Raw genomic sequence first — 21,448 nt, 5'->3', positions numbered from 1 at the left:
CATATCTTTTTTCATCCAAATAAATACTCAACACCCTATAATTTGGTCATTTCATGAATTTTCTTTATTTTTAATATGACATGTTTCATAAAACAAACTAATGATTGAATTGAAAATAATCATTCTCCATCGAAAAGAAATTAATTGTTGAAACAAACTATTTGTCGCCCGTCGCTTTGCGCGGGTAAACGGCTAGTATATATATATATATATATATATATATATATATATATATATATTGGATCAACAAAAATGACTACTACTTTACATTGGTTGTAAAAAAATGGTTAATATAGGTTTTATCGTGATTTAGGCCTTATTTTGACCGAGATAGGTAAAAGATATTAACTTGGAGATTTTGATCTTTGCCGTACAAGTTGACAGGTTGGATCGATCAAGCAACGGTGGTGCAAACCAAAGATGACGCAATAAATCATTTTCATTTTAAACATTTAATAAAAAGCAAAAACTAAACAAAATTATACTGTATTTCTTTGTATCTTCAAACCCCACCCCCTTTCATCAATCCCTCGCTCAGGAATCACAGGGGCGCTGTTACAAAAGCACAAGGAACCTCTCGATCTCAATCAAATCGCTCAATTTGGAAGGATATTCATTGTTGCTCAATCGTTTTCAGTTCGAGTTGTTTTGTTGGATCGCTCACTCGAATCTTAGGGTTCAGGAGCTAATAATCGATTTAAGGCTTAATTCTGATTTCTAACAATGGTGAGCTTTCAATTTCTACTTGATTCTCGTTTTCGGTGTTGTAGTGTAGATCCGGTTTTGAATCTTTGATGAATTGACATTTTATCATTGTTCAATCACATTACTAATGTTGGAACTTCAATTGTTGGTGTTTGTTTTTTCGCTCTGGGACAGCCTCTCAGGCTCGATATCAAGGTACTTTTAGTTACTTCAATTTGTGTTGATATTATTGCTAAACATTTGTTCGATAATGATAAGTACTTATTTTTTGTGCAGAGGAAGCTTGCTCAAAGATCAGAAAGAGTAAAATCGGTGGACCTGCATCCTACGGAACCATGGTAACGATTCACATGTCATATAGTAGTATACCAGTATGTATGTTAGTAACTGTTTTTCTTGTTCTGAAATTGGCTGACATTGCTCCTTTTGGTTATGGCTTCTATATTTTTAATAGCTTAACTTTGAGCCTCAATGTGAATTTGTGATGAAGTGTTTATATGTTTATTTATTGATGGACGTGTCTACTTCTGTCTCTTCACAGGATTCTCACAAGTTTGTATTCAGGAACAGTCTGCATATGGGATTACCAGTCTCAGGTATGAAACCATTCTAATGATTCAAAGTAAGAGTGAGGTCTAGTTAAAGTGATATACTGCAATGAAGATCATCAGGCACCTTCAAAGATACATATGTTCATCAGTTCATGTTTATCCCATGATACTTCCTATCCATGTATTTTAGAAATGCAGTTGGATACAATTGAGGAGCACACAATTATGGGTTCAAATTATTTTCATTATAATATAAATTGGAATAGTTTTCCACTTTTCCTCACCCATTGTATATATGTAGCTAAATCCATGGCCTGGTATAGAATGTCACGATTTAGATTTACAGTGAAGCCTAGCTAACAAACTTATTAGGAATGAGAATCAAAACTGTTGATGACAGACATAATTATAGGTAGATATATACTGAATCTTAGCTAACAAAAGTTATTTGGTCTTTGTTGTTGTAGACTATGGCAAAATCGTTTGAGGTTACTGAGTTACCAGGTTTGTGATTGATATTTCTATTATAATATCTATTCCCATTCATGGTTGTACCCCAGAAACTTATATCTGATATTGGATGCTTATAATTTCTTCACAGTCAGATCAGCAAAGTTCATAGCACGCAAGCAGTGGGTTGTTGCAGGTGCAGATGACATGTATATCCGGGTATACAATTACAATACAATGGATAAAGTCAAAGTATATGAGGCACATACAGATTATATTAGATGTGTTGCTGTTCACCCCACCCTCCCATATGTATTGTCATCATCTGATGACATGCTTATAAAACTTTGGGATTGGGAAAAGAACTGGCTTTGTACTCAAATTTTTGAGGGCCATTCCCATTATGTGATGCAAGTGACAATCAATCCAAAAGACACCAACACTTTTGCAAGTGCATCCCTTGATCGTACCATAAAGGTAATTTCAAGAGTTCTTACATTAATCCATCATCCAAAAATGTCTTTTCAGCAATGCTGATGTCATTGCCTCTTTATTTATTTCTTGTTCTAGATTTGGAATCTTGGCTCACCTGATCCTAACTTCACACTTGATGCACATCTCAAAGGAGTGAATTGTGTGGATTATTTTACTGGGGGCGATAAACCCTATCTAATTACTGGATCAGATGATCACACTGCTAAGGTTTGTGCTTATAAATTATAATCTTTATGTTCTTTTCCAATCTGTATGTATGGCTATGCTAATAAAGATTTGAAACAGGTGTGGGATTATCAAACCAAAAGTTGTGTCCAGACTTTAGAAGGTCACACACACAATGTTTCTGCTGTATGCTTCCATCCTGAACTCCCAATAATTATTACAGGTTCTGAGGATGGTACTGTACGTATATGGCACTCCACCACTTATAGGTAACTAAGTTCTTATTAATGCTTGAGGGTTACAAATGACATGGTTGCCCCTTATTCCCCATTTTTTTTTTCTGGTGCAGACTAGAGAACACATTGAATTATGGACTTGAAAGGGTCTGGGCTGTTGGGTGCATGAAAGGTTCACGAAGGTAAGTATGCTTTCTAACTACACATTCGCATTTTTAGCACTAGTGTTTGCATATAAGACATATTCAAGTTTCTTATCATAAGATTGATCTACTATACAGGGTTGTTATTGGATATGATGAAGGAACCATAATGGTGAAAATTGGTCGCGAGGAGCCTGTAGTTAGCATGGATAATAGTGGAAAAATTATATGGTCTAAGCATAATGAGATCCAGACTGTTAACATCAAAAGCGTGGGTGCTGATCATGAGGTGTGGGCTTTTTTTTCCTACAAAGACATGGAAAAATAATAATTTCTTTTCTGTTCTTTTTTTTTCTCCGTGAAATGACTTTTTTGCCCTCTTTGCTTTGCTTCTCAGGTTTCTGATGGAGAGAGGTTACCTTTAGGAGTTAAAGAGTTGGGAACATGTGATCTCTACCCACAAGTAAGTTATGCTTGTTTCCTCATATAGCCTTTTTTTCTTCTTCCTAAAACCCTAATATCAGATATGGTGACAAGAGGTTTGTAATCGTGTTGATTATGTCATTGTTGTTGTCTTTTTTTTTTGATTCAGAGCTTGAAGCACAATCCAAATGGGAGGTTTGTGGTTGTATGTGGTGATGGTGAATACATTATATATACAGCTTTAGCATGGAGAAATAGATCCTTTGGTTCTGCTTTGGAATTTGTTTGGTCAACAGATGGTGAGTATGCTGTTAGAGAGAGCACATCTAAAATCAAGATTTTTAACAAATCTTTCCAGGTTTGTGCACTCCCTGGACCTAATGCTTTTGATCAATGACGAAATTGCCCCTCTTCTTGCATTTCTATTCATTTTTTTTTAAAATTCTTTTGGATGGTCTTATTAATCAGGAAAAGAAGAGTATCAGGCCGACATTTTCAGCTGAGCGAATATATGGAGGATCTTTGCTGGCAATGTGCTCAAATGATTTTATATGTTTTTATGATTGGTCTGAGTGCAGATTGATTCAACGGATTGATGTTAATGTCAAAGTAATAATTATTACCCTTATCTTTATTTTGCTTATATTGTTACCATATCACTTTTTTTTGTTACCACTTCCACTTAAGTGTATGAAACAACATTGTTTTTGTTTTTCTTTCTTCATTTTTAGAACCTATACTGGGCTGATAGTGGTGATTTGGTGGCAATTTCCAGTGATTCATTATTCTACGTGCTAAAATATAATGTAAGATCCTTAATCTTTATCATTTCTCTCCATTTACATTCGTGCAAAGGGCAATATACAGAAAAACATTATATCAATTTAGCCATTTGACTATTTTCTATAGTAATTAGACCATTAAATACTTAAAAAAAAACATTTTGCTGGTTACCCGGGTTAATATCAAGGTAAAATACAGAAAAACACAATGTACTTTTACAATATTGATTTAGCCATCAAACTATTATTATAATAAGCATAACAGTAGTTCAGTGGCTAAATTGGTCAAAATTGAAAGTTAGTTTTGCTTTTCTGTATTTTATCGTTTTCAAAACCGATTAATGGGAGAAAACGGTTTTGTCAAATGTGATTAATAAATAAATTTTGTTATGTTGCAGCGTGATGTAGTATCAGCACATCTGGATAGTGGAAGACCTGTAGATGATCAAGGAATTGAAGATTCCTTTGAACTTCTATTTGAAGTAAATGAAAAAGTTAGAACTGGATTATGGGTTGGAGACTGTTTTATATACACTAATGCTTCATGGAGACTCAACTATTGTGTTGGTGGCGAGGTAGTATTATAATAGCAACTTACACTTTTTTATATTTATTTAAAATTATTTAATGTGACATTTGTTTCAGGTTAACACGATGTTCCATTTGGATCGACCTATGTATCTTCTTGGGTATCTTGCTAATCAGAGCAGGGTTTATCTCATTGACAAAGAATTCAAGTGAGTGGGTATAATAATCTTAAATAAACAATTGTAATCAACATTTATGCTATTTTTTTTTTTTTTTTTTTTAAATTTTAGTGTCGTTGGATACACTTTGCTTCTGACGTTAATCGAGTACAAGACACTTGTGATGCGTGGAGACATAGAACGAGCTAATGGAGTTTTACCCTCAATCCCAAAGGAGCATTATAATAGGTAGAGTTTCATATATTATATTGTTATTACCAAAATTTATATCTTAAGTATATATATATTTTTTATAAACAAATTCTGGTTGTTTTCTTCAATAGTGTTGCTCATTTTCTGGAGTCACGGGGCAAGGTTGAAGAGGCCTTGGAAGTTGCTACAGACCCTGATTATAGATTTGAGTTGGCCATTCAGCTTGGTAAACTTGACATTGCCAAGGTAATATACATAGCTCTTTAATTAAAAACTAAGGGCATTAATGGAATTGGAATTTATTTGAGATTCCATTCCATGGCATGTTTGGTTGCTAAATAGAGGCAATTCAATTCCGTTGGAGTCCTACAATTTCTATGTTTGCTGGATTTCATTAGGAGGGTGGAAGGAATTCAATTCCGTTTATTTATTTATTTTTCGTTAAAAGACTAAAATACCCTTGTTATATAATATTAAAATAAATAAAAACAAAAAATTTGTTTATATAAATAACATTTTTTAATTCCTCATTATATGAACACTGAAATAAATAAAAATAAAAATAAAAATTTAATTATATATGTATTTGCCATTCCATTTTTTGCCAACCAAAGACTTAACAGATTATGATTCCTTCAAATTTTCAATTCTCCTGACAAATTATTTAATTTCTATGATTGAACTCCATTCCGTTTGACTAGTTATCAAATATCAAGAGCTAATATGTATACTTAATGATTTAAGTTTTTCTTGATTCATGCAGGACATTGCACTAGTAGTAGAGAGCGAGTCAAAATGGAAGCAATTGGGTGAATTAGCCATGTCTGCTGGATTGGTATTTTTCGTTTCAAAAATTGAATTATTTTTCAATTATTATTATTATTATTTGTTTTAACAATATGTTATGATTGGAATGCAGTTGGACATGGCAGAGGATTGTTTGAAACATGCAAACGATTTGAGTGGTTTATTACTTCTTTACTCTTCTTTAGGAGATGCTGAAGAGATATCAAAACTTGCATCTCTTGCTAAAGAAAACGGAAAAAACAACGTTACATTCGCTTGTCTCTTTATGTTGGGAAAATTAGAAGACTGTTTACAGCTGTTAATTGACAGGTCACCCCTTTAATTAATCATCCCATCCCATTTTATAATATAAAATAAAACACATTTAACATTTATAAAAATTCAATTTCTGAAATATTACTGTCCTTCCAGCAATCGGATACCTGAAGCTGCTCTAATGGCACGATCTTATCTTCCCAGCAAGGTTTCAGAGATAGTTGCCCTTTGGAGAAAAGACCTTAACAAGGTTAATTTCGGAATTCCACTACCTTTTCATATTTATTGTTTGATTAGAATTAGGATATATTTATATATATCAAAATTCAAACAGGTTAACCAGAAAGCTGCAGAATCTTTAGCGGATCCTCAAGAGTACCCAAATATGTTTGAGGACTGGCAAATTGCACTTGAGGTCGAAGAAAAGGCTGCAGAGACAAGGTTTCATTTGTTTTTCTTCTTACATTATATATTATAATGGATTTAAGTTTAAATGTGTTTCTTTTTTTTTTTTTTTTATAAATAATCATAATAATGTTGTTGTGTAGGGGTAGTTATCCTCCAGCAGTGGAGTATGTGAACTATGTTGATAGATCACATATGAATCTAGTGGAGACTTTTAAAAACATGCAATTGGATGTTGATGAACCATTGGAAAATGGAGGCTTAGATCATGAGGTACGTTTTCTTTCTTCTTCTTCTTCATATTTCCATGAAGAGATCTATGTAATTGCGACTTCTTGATACTACGGAATTGGTGGGTGTGACTGGATTTGTTCATTCCATTGTAATATATATATATATATATATATATATATATATATATATATATATATATATATATTTCTTTTAATGACAAAATCCTTTTTAAGAATGATTTTAATTAAAATTTCTAAAATTTGCTAGAAAGTATTTTTCTATTTATAATCTTATTTTATCTCTCTTTTTTTTTTTTTCATGTTCATTGTTTTAGTTCTCTGTAATTAATAATTCTATAATTGTGAAGTGTTAAAACTATATCTCGCATTTACTATTTACATATGATATTTAAAAACCATATAAAATTATAGTATTTACATATATATGATATGAAAATTCATTTCAGAATGGAACGGAGGATGAATTTGTTGATGGTGAAGAAGGTGGTGCGGGCATGGATAATGATTCTACTGATGGTGCTGTACTTGTTAATGGAAACGATGCTGACCAAGACCAAGACCAAGACAAAGAGTGAGCGAGTGAGTGAATGAGCCTCTTTTTTTTTTTTTTTTTTGACAAAGAGTTGGTAGATGTTTTATCAGTCGATATATTCTTTTTTGATGCCATTTTTATTGTGATTTGTAGACACATTTTATACTTTATAGGTGTGGGAATTGAGAAACAACCAACAGTCATATAGTTTTTTTTTTTTTGTTTCATCTCATTGTAGTGTGTTTGTTGTCTGGGTTTGCTAGGCTTCTTTTTGTAAGAGCTAAAATGGTTAGATACAAAACAAATAATGTTTTCTTCATGCATTCAACAGTTGTATTTGCTCAGGATATCCTATTGTTTTATCTAAGGTAAATCTTTTTTTGTTGGACTCATATAACCTAATCTTTTTGATTTACCAAGTTAGTAATTACATATTTTTTATATGGTTTCTAACTATACTAATTGATTAACTTGTTAATGCTACACATTGTTTGAATTAGAATCTGATTGGTTTGAATTTTATACCATATTTATTATATTTACAGAAAAATTATAATTCCGTCCAAATAACCTCAAACCAACCATCATCTAACCATCAACCCCTTGAAGTTTATAAGGTTATAACAATATACTCTTATCTATGTAATGTTTTTCTCCAAATTTTGAGTTTGAAGATTTTGATCAAGTTTTGAGAAAAGGAAAATTGGGTTGGGTATTATATGTTATTATGTTTGATTTGTGTTCCTTTTACATATTATTTTAGAAAGGTCTAATCCTCACATTTACTTATTATGCTCCCCAAACCCCATGTTCTTCTTTCTTTCTTTCTTTCTTTCTTTCTTTTTTTTTTTTAATTTTTTTTTTTTGCCGCTTGCTCAAATTATTAGTTGATTTAGTAGTTAGAGATCAAAGAACTTGACAACATTTAGGAAGCGTTTGGTGGGCGGAACTGAAATGATAGAACGAAACAGGATTTTTTTAGAAGGCGTTTGGTGTGAATGAGATAGAACTAAAATAAGTTATTGACCAAGTCAATGAGACTAAATGATAAAATTTTAGTCCCACCCAAAAGGGTGGAATAAGATGGAACATGACTTATAACGACATAAACACCTTTTGCATAATCTTCTATTTATGTCTCCATCAACAATTCATATAACAACGATTCACAAGTATTATTTGAAATTAATATCACTAATAAGTTCATATTAAGAAGAAGTAAGATAGATAATATTTTGAAATTAATATCATAGCAGCACGACGTCGTGATCGATTTCTATTCACAGAGTTTTTTGTATCATGGTTTTTTTTTTGTTTCTAACATTTGACAGGAAAAGAAACGTTGTAAGCTAATTTATATATAATAAATGTAATATTTTGCAATTTACACCGACTTGGACTTGGAACTGATTGGTGAAAATTACTCTCAAATTACAATTGTATAACTGATTGTTTTAAATCGGAAATTACAATTCTAATCATTATAATATTATATTTGGATATTTGGTTGTTTGAGAGGCCATGGTCGAAGAGCAAGGAAATCTTATGGTGAAAAAAGATAAAAGAGGCGGTGGATGTATCCATAGGTCTAATGCTTTGGAGATAATATATATATATATATATATATATATATATATATATATATATATATATATATATATATATATAGAGAGAGAGAGAGAGAGAGAGAGAGAGAGAGAGAGAGAGAATAATTTTGTAATTTTAACGTATTGTGGTGTCTTGTACTAGTTAAACCAACGTTGGACATATAATATTATTAGTTCAGTTCAGTCCAATTCTATTCTATCCGGTCCATGTACCAAACGGTACCTTAGAAGACTTTAACGTAAACATGTTTCAAATAGTTATGCACTTACAATATCTTTTATATTGATTGTTATGTGTTTGTGTATTTCTTAAAACATTTGAAGTTATGAGACTTTTACACAATTTATTTACTAAAATGGTTCTAAAACCAATTTTAAAGTGTTTCTAAATGATCATTCCAAGCTATCCATATAGAGGGTATTTCAATTATAACGAAATATTAAGATTTATATCATAAAAATCTTTATATTTTGGATTTCTTTTTTAACGTATTAAACTTCAACTTATTATTTTCTGAAAAAACCCTTCATTTTTTCGATTTAACCATTTTAACAAGCTAACTGATAATCTTCCAGTTTAAAAAAAAAAAAAAATCAAAAAAACTCAGAGCTTATTTTTCCCAAAAAAATCCTCACATTTAACAAAATTTTCTTTTGAACCAACCTTTTCGTTTTGGCTTATGATAAACTAGCTTATGATCTCAATTGATTTTATGACCACAAACTTACAAAGCTAAAAATGGTGCTAGGTAAAATCTCAATCTATACAACATTAGTAGTAACCAGTTATATTATTATTTTAAATTTATATATATCAGTGTAATTTTCAATTCTTGTTTTGTTATGAGATCATTTAAAAAGTAGTATGACAATTTACCATACAAAATTAATGGTTATTTTGTATAAACAACCCAAAAAATATTAATCTTATTTTGTATTCTTGTGATTATCTTTTTAAATAAAGTTACTTATTTAATTAAAAATAACTCTTTAAAAATGAATGAAAATTACATTTACTAAATTAGTAATCGGCCTAAAAGCAGGGTGCCAGGTGTATTATTCCCTATCTAATTTGATATGATTTATGTCTTAACCAATTCTACTCCTTAGCCTAGGGTTCATGTATATAAACACAAGCTTCCGCACACACTTGAAACAACGGCAAAAATAAGCATAGAAGCTCCACATCGGACCACTTTCAAGGTAAAAATTATCGTCTTCCTCCTTGTTGTAGTAATCGTTGGACGTGGATTTGTTGCCAATAGATTGATTTTAAGTTTCTGCTGAACTTTGTTACGATTCTTGTTGTTATTCTTTTAATCGTGGCAATGTTCGTAGTTGCCCGTCTCGTTGCTACTAGTTGTGATGCTATATTCTTCGATTGTCTTGTTAATTTACTTAATATCTTCCTGGAAGAGTAGAAAACTGAGTAAGATTAGGTTAAAATCCCTAATTTCTTTGCTTTCCTTAAATTTGTCTTTGAGGAATGAGGATACGATGCCGTAGCATGTTTCAATGTTCAATTACATTAAAAGGTGCAAAAGAAGTTTTGTGAAGCACTGGGGGATAGATAAGTAGCCATTCTGTTGTTGAAACATTGCTGAAGGTTTCAGTAGCTTTGTCGTGTGGATAACTCGTTCTTAACATTACTAATAGTCTAATATGGTTGTTTATTCAAGTTTATATAATAAATATACTATGGAGCTACATAATATGTGTTTCTGTTTCTGTACTAGTGTTCTCTAGTTCATCCTGAGATTACCAGAACTTTTTCTTCTATCTCTATGCAATTTACATAACATCATTAGAAATCCTAATATACAACTGTTTTTCTTTTCTTCTTTAAATCATGCAGAATATAATTCTTTTATCTCCAGCCTGTGAATAGCACTGTTGGATTTGAATATTCTGTGATGGGGGACACAGAAAACACACTTCCACCATCCAAGAAAAGAGCTGCTGGAAGAGAATTATCAAGAGATAACCCTGGTCTTGATGATGAAGAAGATGATATTCTTGATCAAGAACCAGGCACATTCAAGAAAGCTAGTGAAGAAGTACTAGCCAATAGAAGAATTGTAAAAGTCCGCAGAAAAACACCATCTGCACCTTCATCTAATCCTTTTGCATCAATCCAATTAATACCCCCTACAGATCCCACTCCTGTTACACTCACTAATGTTGAAGAAACTGAAAAAACAGCTTCAGAAGCGGTGGAAATAGAATCTCAAGATAATGCAAAAAAAGAAACTGAAAATCAAGAAGATGGTGCTGATCAACAACCTGAAATCCAAAAAGAGGAGGCTGAATGTGAGGCGAAAAAAGAGACTGAAACTGAAAGCAACAAAGTTGAAAATGATGAAAAAAGCACCAGCTTTAGCTCATTCCAACACCTTTCAAGTAGCCAAAATGCCTTCACTGGGCTTGTAGGAACAGGGTTTTCAAGTTCATCATTTTCATTTGGTTCAATTACAAAAAGTGAGAATCCAAGTTTCCCTTCTTTTGGTAGCAATGGAATTGAGAAAAGCGAGGGAAACAAATCCATGCAAGAAGTACACGTGGAAACAGGTGAGGAGAATGAAAGAGCTGTTTTCACAGCAGATTCTGTGCTGTTTGAGTTTCTTGATGGAGGGTGGAAAGAACGTGGGAAAGGGGAATTGAAAGTGAATGTTTCAAGAAGTGGAATTGGGAAAGCCAGACTTGTGATGAGAGCTAGAGGGAATTACAGATTGATATTGAATGCGAGTATCTTTCCTGATATGAAACTGACAAATATGGAAAAGAAAGGGATCACATTTGCTTGTTTGAATAGTACAGGTGAAGAAGGGAAAGATAGCCTTTCAACTTTTGCTTTGAAGTTTAAAGATTCTTCCATTGTTGATGAGTTTCGTGCTATGGTTACACAACACAAAGGCAATACAGATACAACAACAGCTGTTTCATCTTTGAAGACCCCTGAAAATTCTCCATGAACAATGAATGCCATTTTCATCTCTCAGGTATCTATCTGCTTGCCTTTTTGTTTTCAAGGCCATATCATATGAGGTGTTGAATTAATGAAAACAGATTTTAGGAGTTATTTTTCTTTATGTAAACATTATATCCTATGATCCCATTTCTATCCAATCTGTTGCTATTCATAGTGGGCTTCTCGCATATGCTAACATGAGCTTTTCCAATTCCTAAATTCATCCAGCATCGAATGCTAATTGTGTCTGTTATCTTGTATTTCCATGCTAACATGAGCCTTTTTATCCTTGAGTATGATCCCTGAATATTACTATCAAATCAAATAAGGTTCAGTCTAATCAATTTTGTTTTTCATTCACAAAGTAGGAAACAAATATAGCTTTTGGTTTATCATACGTTTCTTTGCATTATAAAAATTATCTACTTGGTAATAATCTCAAATGCTATTTTATTAAGTAATATACTAGTTTACATTTTGGTAAAATTTACCGATTCACTTCAATGACTTTATTTTGGACACAATGTAAAGTTGCAAACAGTCATGTTGGACTTGTTATTTAGTCCAGAAAATGATCAGTTAAACTGAAATAAAACACAAGTTTGTGTATCAAAAAAAAAGAAAAAAAAGAATAGCCAAATAAGGGGAAAATGATCCAAATAAGACTATCCATATTCGGCTAACCAATTGAATTATCCAAAAATTGAAAACCCAAACCAAATAATTCAAACATTATTTGATTTCGGGTGAGTGTGAGTTATTTAGTTTCGATTTTATGACACCCACCCTAAGTACTTTGAAACATCCTAATTCAATAAACACTCATTGTCCTTGTTTAAATGTTTTAAACATAGCTTTTAAAGATACCAGTGATCTCCCTAATGAAAAATGAGCACATTCCCGTTCAAACGTCATCACTTAGGTTTGCCAATTGACTTGCATTGGTCCTAATGAAGCTAACCGTTGAATGCCCAAGATTACATCCTAATTTGTCGATTGAAGTGGTAAAAAAGTTAATATGGAAAGTCTCATGTATGTGTCTCTCAATTAAGTCGAGACATTCTATTTGAATCACTTGTTTTATAAAGGTATTTATAATTGATGTTTCTAAATCGAGGGTGTTTTGTTGGACATTGTTGAGATTGATATCTCATATCTCTAGCTTTAATCATTCTTCGACATGGTTGAGATTGACATGGCTTGCATTAAGAAGACTTATTAAGTTCCTGAATCAACTTCGATTAAAGCCCCACACTTTTGAGTCTATTGAGGCTCATTTGCTAGGGGTGTGCAAAATTGGATTTAGACTCTCACAAAACCAAACAACCAGATTCGACTCAACTATATAACCAAAGAACCAATTTTTTCCTACAACTTACTTTTTATACTTGAAATGTCGTTTCAGATTTTTTTTTACAAAAAAAAAAAAAAAAAAAAAAAGATGCCAAATTTGTATGAAGGTTCGTCTGGTTTAGATTGGTCCGGTTCCATTATTTTGAGTGTTTTTGTTTTGGTTAATTTGTTCTTGTCCGATGAGTCTATATTTCCAGCCCTTTTTATTGTATAAAAATAGAATCTTGGTCCGTGTGTTTTATGGACTTCTAGGTTTCCTCGCATGCTATCATTTGTCTTTCACGGGCAGCACAGCACGCACCCAAGTTCACGGGTCAAATAAAGACAAGATTACATCATATATATGTTTTGATTATTTCAACTTTAAAATGGAAAAAAAAAAAGCATCCAAGTTATATAATATAGCTTATCTTATCATAGATTATATATGATTTAGTTTATTAATTATCGTACTACATAATCACATCGCATTCAAAACATACATCCAAAATCCCTTAACAATGAACATGATCAAATTAAATTTAAATTTATCCATCTAACATGGACGTGTACAATCTCATTGCAAATAAAATCTCAAAGTTGACTCCTCAAATACAAAACAATACAACAATAATGACTTATACAATCACCCGGGTAATCCTTTTTCATACATTAAAAGGAATGAAAACAAAATAATACATTAAAAAAAATAAGAATCAACTGTAGTTCAAAACAGTGTTTTTCAAGGTGGTGAAGATGAGTAACTCATAGTGCACTTGTCTGAACATGACCCCACACAGCTCTCCACATTCTTCCCATCTGTAGAAAAAAAAACGTAACACGAGTATATATGTAATTTCACCTTTTAAAATAATGTCAAGGGGACAAATAAATGAGAATATATGTATATTTATGCCTTTTGTCTACTTAGATTATTCCAAAAATGATACATTCATATATGTGTATGTATATTCAATAGTCCACTCTCCGTGCTAGAGTGATCATTGATGATCAAAACATCTATATATGTAAGTGAAAAGAAATCACATAGGCCATATATAAAATCTCAAGATTTTTACACATATATACAAATGTATATGTGTATAGTGGATATATACCTGGATTGTTTGGTTTGCTGAAGTTAGAACATAGGGAAGTGGCACAGCCAAGCTTGCAGTAAGCAAGGTTTTGTGCATGTGGATGATGATGATGAATAGTGGACATGGAATTGGTGGTTGTTTTAGGAGGAAGAGATGGAAAGATGCATTCTTTAAGGCATTGGGTGGTGCATGTGCAGAGGCTTTTGTCGGGTTCGATCATACAGAAAATGAAGCATTTGCCGTAGCAGTCTCTGAAGGAGTTCACATCACCCCTACAACCACCCAACACCATCGCCATCACCACCACAAGCTTCAATAAATATAACCCCTTCATCTCCATTTTCACACACTTTAGTTTTCCACTTTTCCTCTTAAGCTCACATGGGCCATCTGTCTATATATATATATAGAGAGAGAGAGAGTAAAGTTATCCAGTTTGGATAATCAAATTATGTATATATATATATATATATATATATATAAAAGACTTTTAGTGCATGTGAAACCATTTTGTTTTTTTCTCTGAATGTGATGGTTAAAAACAGTGGTGTATCACTTGTATATAGAAAAATAACATAGGTATATATAATAATTAATCAATAAAAATAACATTACAATTAATTTTTCACATAGAAAGTCTACACATGGTCACGGGTGAACTTAAAGATAAAAAAATAGCAACAAGTAATTATATATATTTGGCTGATCAACATATATGATCATTTGCTTTAATAATCTAAATCTATGTCTTCATAATTCAATTAGAACCTATATGTGACATTAATATATTTTTATGGAAAAAATTTGTGTATTTGTTTGATAAACTATTGCTTTTATATTTATTCTAACGGTAGTTCTAAATTCTAAAGGGGTGTTTGTGATTTATTATTTAAAGTGTTTATTGGCTTATAATAATAAACTATTACTTTTATATTTATTATGGTTTGTTATAGTAATAAACTATTTTAAGTGTTTGTATAAAGGAATATTAAAAACACTTACTAACTTAAATACTAAGTTTTTGATAAGTAACATCCTCCTTATTTATTGACTTAAGACTCCGTATTTTTTACACCAGATGTAATGTCTCAAAATTTACAAAGTAAAAATTTTTGTTTTAAGTCAACCAAAACAACCATTCATTCATTCCAAAAGCCCATCAAAGTATAGAAAAGTATCAAATAGTTATCAGGGTACAAAACAAGTCATAAAATACGGAACACCAGTGGATATGATGCAATCACGTCGAGCTCTTCCCATTGGGACCGAAAGTACCTGAAACATAAACATAAACCGTACGCACAAAGCTTAGTGATTTCCCCAAAATATTGCATGCCATACATACGTCGGGCCCTGCTCCGCGCGACGTTCATCGGCCCCACTTGACATACATATCATGCAAGAGTCACAAAGACATCTAATATCCTACAAATATATCCAGAGGGCCGACATTGGCACTTATGGCTACACCATAGCAGGTCATTAAAACCTGCGAACCAAAAAAAATTCACCACGCCATGGTGAGGCTCCACCACGTCGTGGCCACCTAAAATGAAGACTTAAAATATAATGTTGATGCGACCTTGGCTCCGACCACCGACTCTCAAAGTGCTCGCTATCGTCGGAGGAATCTGCAAAGTCACAACAAAGAAGGCCGTCAGTCGTTTCCCGAGAGGAAGCTCCGACGGTCAAGTCAGTGGGAGGTATCTGAAGAGAGATCAGTTACTTCTCAAGGTAGGGCGAAGGCCCTTTTATACTAAGGATCCTCTTTGTTCTGTACGGGGAACAGAGACTGCAGCTCTGACAGGATCCATTACTCTGATTGGCTAATCGTGTCCCATGTTGTGTCGGGGTCAACGATTGGCTCCGACTTTAGTGCTTTGGGCATACTCTTTCTCGCCTGGAGCCATTGTGTTTGTCTTGTAGTGGGGGTGCTCTTGACGATGCCAGACTTCTCGCGTAGGCATCCTGCCCTGAGGGGACGCTCAGGCGCTAGAGCTCTTACTGGGGCATCCAGGTTGGGCCTGGTTGGAGGATCCTTTGACCTGGGGATCCTACTCCTGGCCTGCGCTAGGAGGCGCGCCATCAAGTCCCCTAGTCTAGTAGTCATAGTGTTTGCTAGCTAGCCATGATGTTCTTGACTTAATGGTCATTTACACGTGTTGGGAAGTCGTTCGCTTGTCGCTTCAATTTCGGCGATGTGACCACTTATCCCTTCTGGTGGTTACGTCACTTGTCAGGTTTTTTGAAAAGTCTCGCCTTCTGTTTTTTTCTTATATTTGGGAGGAACTCTTCATCTTTTCCCACTTTCTTTCTACACTTTATATTCCTTTTCTTTTTTCCAGTGATTTCTTGCTATGGCAACTTCAACTGGTCTTGTTGCCACCGCGTCTGAGTTCGACAACCTACAGGAGACGTATGGTTTGTCTCCGGACGACGGGGTGGAGTTCCCTGTTCCCGGTGCCGTGATCACCTCCCCTCCGTCCGGGAAGGTCGACGTTTACTTAAAAATACTCGACGCTGGCCTTCGTTTGCCTTTGACCGACTTCCAGGAGGAGCTCCTCCGCCGTAACGGATGTAGCGTCCAAATGTTGACTCCTAATGCGGTTCATAAAATGGTGGCCTTTGAAATGATATGTCGAGCCAACAACATCATCCCGAACTTCTTTGTCTTCAAATACTTCTTTCGATTTGGGGCTACCGGCGACAAATACACATTTTCTGCTTGTCGTGGGGGGCACAACCTTGTTCCGGACAGTAAGACACCAAAAAACTGGCAGGTGAAATGGTTTTGGGTCAATCGGGAGTTACTCGATCGAGATCCCTGTTGAACGAACAACTTTTCCGATGTCACTCCCAAGCTATTTCCTCACAACCAAACCATTGTTGATTTCTTGAAGACTCTTCAAGTAGATTGTGACAACCCGATATTTCGAGACAATGTAATGTAAAACCAATCAAATTTAGGTCAAAATATAATGTTCCTAAAATCTTATTTGGGTTAAATAAAGTAGTAGGAATCGTATCAAGGTTTTCGTACATATAAAGAACCCTAAAATTCGAGTTATAACGAAGAAGTTATGACCAACCGAAGATTCTCGGCAAAACCGGCAACACCGATTAAACGAAAAACGCGAAGTTTCAATACAATAGTTTTTAGCCTTAAGTATCTAAATGAAAGTTATAGATAACCTCAAACCGTGAGCGTACATAAAAAGAACGTCCAAATCTGACTTCGGATGAGGAAGTTATGATTTTTTCAAGATTCGGGTATAGCAGTAGACAGGTAAAAACTCGAAATAGAGCTCGAGATACTTTTGACCGAAACAACCTAAATGAGAATCTGAGGTCTCAACATTAGTAGTGCAACGGCGAAAAGTCTGTCGAAAACGGACACCGGATGAAGACGTTATGGATTTTTAACGGACTTTTCGTGTCCTGGCCCGTTAAAAATAAATAATTAAAAATAAAGTCAAAATTTGCCGATGAAGTCTAAACGAGAGTTGTAGATAACTTTTTCCAGCTACGCGTGCATATAAAGAACGTCGAAAACGGAGCTTGTATGCGAAAGTTACGGATTTTACAAGTTCGGGGTCCAAAATCCGAGGCGGTCAGGCCCCCACGACGTGGCACAACTTGGCCGCGACCCGGCAAGTGACTGAGGGCGTCCAATTAACGGAAGGGGATAAGGCTTGCTCCCCACGACGTGGCCAACCTTAGCCACGACGTGGCACACCAGAAATGCCCCTATAAATAGAACTCTTGGGGTGCCGGGTTTAGGTGCTCCATTCTTCCATCTCTCGTGCTGAAACTCTGCGGTTAAGCTCCCGAAGCCCTCCTGAAGCCCCGGTTTTCACCTTCAAGTCCCGAAGGAAGGTTTTGTGTTCCCGAGATTTCCGAGAATCCCGAGATTTTTCCCCCGCTTTCAACTCTTCCTGTCGAAGTTCTGCTCGATTTTTCTCTAGACTATTTCAAATCAACCACTTCAATCAAGTGAGTTCATACCCCCTTAAATCAACCTTTGAAATGATTTTAAATGTTTAAATATTGTATGGGGGGGATACATGTTAAATACTTATAGTTATTGCTTCAATCGCATGTGATTGCATTAATCACATGTGATTAATAACTAGGAAACCAATGATTTTATCACTGTTCAAACTGTTTATCAAACTGTTTTACTTCAAAATGTTTTACAAACTCTTTTACTTATCAAATGCTTTTAATTTAAACTTTGTTTTACTACTTATAATTTGCATGCCCATATATGTATAGATGTATAAATAATGTTTAAAGGGCTTAGGAAAGCCACCTGCCCTATTTCCTTTTCCTCGATTTGGATGTGGTCTGGTGGAATTTCGGGTGACCATCCGAAGGTCGTTTCAATATTAATTATATATCAAATATACATATATAGACATAAAAGTACTTCCATATTCATACGTACTAGACACACCATTAGTAAGTTACCATCGGGGTAACACAGGATCACACTATTACAACTGCTAGATCAATGAGTCGGTTCATTCATGAGAACATATACAACTATACTATGAGAACATATACAACTATACTAGAACGAGAAACATTACCCTTACATTAATACGTTAACAATTGTGATCCACTGTATCGGAGCATGCCTTAAATGTCATGGCCCGAGTTGCAGCCAGAATTCTCTTGGAGGGAGAGCGTTGAGTTTGCGTATAGATCTATACTGGATTGACTATCCTACACCTTGTTGCTAGCTACAGCCGGACCTGCAGGTCTGCGGGTGCCAAACGTCATTCCGTTATTACGACCGTTCTTTATGTCGTTGTTATCAGTCGATAGTATGGTGCAATTATCACATTTTACCTTAATATAAATTCGGTTTAAGGTAGTTAGTACAACAGTAGTTCCTATAATACAAAACTACAGTACTACAATGATTTACCCATTTCATTTTTAGTGATAACCTCACTTAAACTTTAATGTACAAACTATATTTTGTTAAAAGATAGTTACACTTGGGAAATTTCACACTGTTACATCAAACAAGCATACAAAACAGTTAAGCCTTGGTAGAAGTCTACTTTAATAGAAAATATAGGTTTTTCTGAGAGATTCAAACTTTTACAAACACTTACATATATTTTACAACTTATACTTGCGACAGGTTCAAACGTTTTCAATAACAAACACCGACACTAAAACACTTATGAACTCACCAGCTTAATGCTGAGAAACTCTTTCAAAATAACTTGTATTCTCAGGTCATCAGTAGTCAGGTACCGATGCCAGCTTTTGAGATGATGGAGCGCATTCAAGACTCATCATATTATTATTTTGATTTACCTTATATTTTTGGTGTCTAAAAACTGTACAAAACACGCTTGTATTAAAATTATATATTTAATGCAATGGATGATGTTGTTTGCTATTTTCATTTACTGTGTTGTGATACTTTACATGACGTCCTCCGCCCCAGAACGTTTCCGCCGTTCTTGGTTTTGGGGTGTGACATAGATGCCAACGGGTTACGGGAGGTCTTGCTTGCTGGTGTTGGGATGAGCCCAAGCTGGCGTGCCCGTGGTGAAATGTCGGTTTTCTTCACTGTGTCCAATGGTAGTATTGCTATTCTCTTGCTCCTCCTCCCCATCCCTTTTTTATATATGTTAACCGTTTGATTGGTTATCGCTTTCACAGGTACTGAGTGTTCCGTTTCCATGGATGTCGTCCTACAGAAACGGTACCAGAGGAAGTTGGAGCACCGTGTGGTGAACCTGCATGAGACCCTTCCTCCGCCTCGCCGCCTTAGTCAGCCGTCGTCTGCGGTGGCTCGACCTTTGGGGAGCTCTTCAATGACGAAAAGCAGACCCGCTCCGGTCATTCCTTCGCCCACGACAATAGTTCGGCCGACTGAGGGACCCTCCGACAAAGTGGTGGAAGATAGCAAGGAAGGGATCGTGTCAAGTGTTCGTCGTGCCATGGCAAAGCAGAAGGTTGTCCAAGCAATTGGTGAACCCTCTCCTAGAGATGGTTCTAGCCAGATTAGACGGCGTGTTATGCAGAGGCGTGGATTTGCACGTTTGATGTCTTCGATCTCTTCCAGTCCTGATGTTGTGGTTGTGATACCCGATGATGACGTTTAACAGTCTGAGGGTTGTTAAGGGGCGTCTGAGCAGCTCGTCATGTCAGCAACTATGGTTCCTGGGTTTCCTTCTACCCCTGCTCGTCGAGTAGTGGGGCACGGGTTGCTGATATGTGCATATTTAGTAATATATTTTGTATAGAATATTAATACTTTTTGACTATTTTATTGCAAATATGGAACAAAAGGTGCTTAATTACGTTTAAATTGTATTTTCAGCCTAGAAGAAGTGCTCGGAAGCAAAAGGAAGCGTAAATAACAATCGGGAGCTCGAGAAGTAAATAAAGAGGAAAAAGTCAAAAATCTTGAAGCACTCGGCGAGTCAATACCCTGACTCAACGATTCGGATCGAACATTCGCGAAGCAATAGAAGTCCTTTCCGTACACGGAGTTTTAATGAAGGACTCGGCGAGTCTATACTTGGACTCGGCGAGTCAACCCTGTTTCCAGAAGTCTATAAATATGACATTCCTGCCCGAAACCAACGACTTCTCTGGAACCCTTGGAGGCCAAGTTGTGATTAAGAACACGATGGAAGCTCTGGAAAGTGAAGAATTGACCCTACATTCGATTTTGAGGAGGATTAAGGAAAATTCTAGTTACTCTTATTTAAACTTTTGATTGAACCATGTTTAAACCAATGGATTTCGTTTTTGAGTTTGTTTTTGCTGTAATTATAAACTAAAACCCTTGTCTTCTGTTTAGGGTAGATGATTTCGTGAATATGGATTGATTTTATGGTTAGGATTAATTTAATTTGGTGATATTGTTTTGTTAATCTTGTTAAAGAACCTTATATGTTAATTACAACTATTTTCAGTTAATTAACCAACATATTAAGTTGCATGAACATCTCTTAATTGCTAATTTCGTATGATTTATGTGAGAACATTGTTATATGCCTAGGAATAACGAATGTGAAACTAGGGTTAACTATAAAATAGATAAATTAATGTGTGAACTTGTGTGACGAACCATCAACAAGAGGTTAATTGAACGACCAATTTAATTAACCACTACAAGTCTTACTTAACCCGAATTAATAAACTAGGAAATTCATTAATTTAGACATCTGACCACTGCTTAAATTAATCTGTTTTCTAAGGACTAGTAATAACGAACGTGAACTTAATCACCTTAATTGGTAGCCAAAGAAAAATTAATCCATGCATTTACCATAAAATCAACCATATGATCAAATGATTCGAA

At 34.6% G+C, this 21,448-nt stretch overlaps 4 protein-coding genes across 5 annotated transcripts; 3 read left to right on the top strand and 1 right to left on the bottom strand.

The window, feature by feature from the left end:
- Positions 1 to 497: 497 nt before the first annotated feature.
- On the top strand, positions 498 to 7,449 carry LOC145054432 (coatomer subunit beta'-2-like). The gene is made up of 24 exons (XM_079002631.1): positions 498 to 726; positions 880 to 900; positions 982 to 1,043; positions 1,247 to 1,301; positions 1,724 to 1,760; positions 1,858 to 2,183; positions 2,277 to 2,408; positions 2,487 to 2,635; positions 2,716 to 2,784; positions 2,884 to 3,034; positions 3,143 to 3,208; positions 3,338 to 3,526; positions 3,637 to 3,777; positions 3,900 to 3,974; positions 4,349 to 4,525; positions 4,596 to 4,687; positions 4,769 to 4,885; positions 4,981 to 5,095; positions 5,613 to 5,684; positions 5,769 to 5,965; positions 6,068 to 6,161; positions 6,246 to 6,352; positions 6,460 to 6,589; positions 7,017 to 7,449. The coding sequence occupies exons 1-24, from the start codon at positions 724 to 726 to the stop codon at positions 7,143 to 7,145; spliced, it is 2,706 nt and encodes a 901-aa protein (XP_078858757.1). The 5' UTR covers positions 498 to 723; the 3' UTR covers positions 7,146 to 7,449.
- Positions 7,450 to 9,796: 2,347 nt separating this feature from the next.
- LOC145054431 (nuclear pore complex protein NUP50A-like) lies at positions 9,797 to 11,849 on the top strand. Its single transcript, XM_079002630.1, has 2 exons — positions 9,797 to 9,912; positions 10,565 to 11,849. The coding sequence occupies exon 2, from the start codon at positions 10,623 to 10,625 to the stop codon at positions 11,679 to 11,681; it is 1,059 nt and encodes a 352-aa protein (XP_078858756.1). The 5' UTR covers positions 9,797 to 9,912; positions 10,565 to 10,622; the 3' UTR covers positions 11,682 to 11,849.
- Positions 11,850 to 13,524: 1,675 nt separating this feature from the next.
- Positions 13,525 to 14,550, bottom strand: LOC145054430 (thionin-like protein 2). Its single transcript, XM_079002629.1, has 2 exons — positions 14,128 to 14,550; positions 13,525 to 13,828 (listed from the first exon to the last, which is right to left on the bottom strand). The coding sequence occupies exons 1-2, from the start codon at positions 14,447 to 14,449 to the stop codon at positions 13,752 to 13,754; spliced, it is 399 nt and encodes a 132-aa protein (XP_078858755.1). The 5' UTR covers positions 14,450 to 14,550; the 3' UTR covers positions 13,525 to 13,751.
- Positions 14,551 to 18,288: 3,738 nt separating this feature from the next.
- Positions 18,289 to 20,996, top strand: LOC145051658 (uncharacterized). Of its 2 annotated transcripts, XR_013683756.1 has the most exons (3): positions 18,289 to 19,713; positions 19,795 to 20,363; positions 20,459 to 20,996. XR_013683756.1 is itself a non-coding variant. In XM_078999523.1 (2 exons), exons 1-2 carry the CDS (start codon positions 19,509 to 19,511, stop codon positions 20,238 to 20,240), a joined length of 651 nt encoding a protein of 216 aa, XP_078855649.1. In that variant the 5' UTR covers positions 18,289 to 19,508; the 3' UTR covers positions 20,241 to 20,996. The 2 variants fall into 2 exon arrangements, 1 of the variants encoding a protein (XP_078855649.1); XM_078999523.1 differs by having other exon boundaries at positions 19,795 to 20,996.
- The last annotated feature ends 452 nt before the right edge of the window (positions 20,997 to 21,448 follow it).

Source organism: Lactuca serriola, chromosome 5, assembly GCF_051521515.1.
Source record: "Lactuca serriola cultivar US96UC23 chromosome 5, Lser_US96UC23_V15, whole genome shotgun sequence".
In the NCBI taxonomy this organism is placed as follows: Eukaryota; Viridiplantae; Streptophyta; class Magnoliopsida; order Asterales; family Asteraceae; genus Lactuca; species Lactuca serriola.
This window is presented reverse-complemented; position numbering and strand designations above follow the sequence as displayed.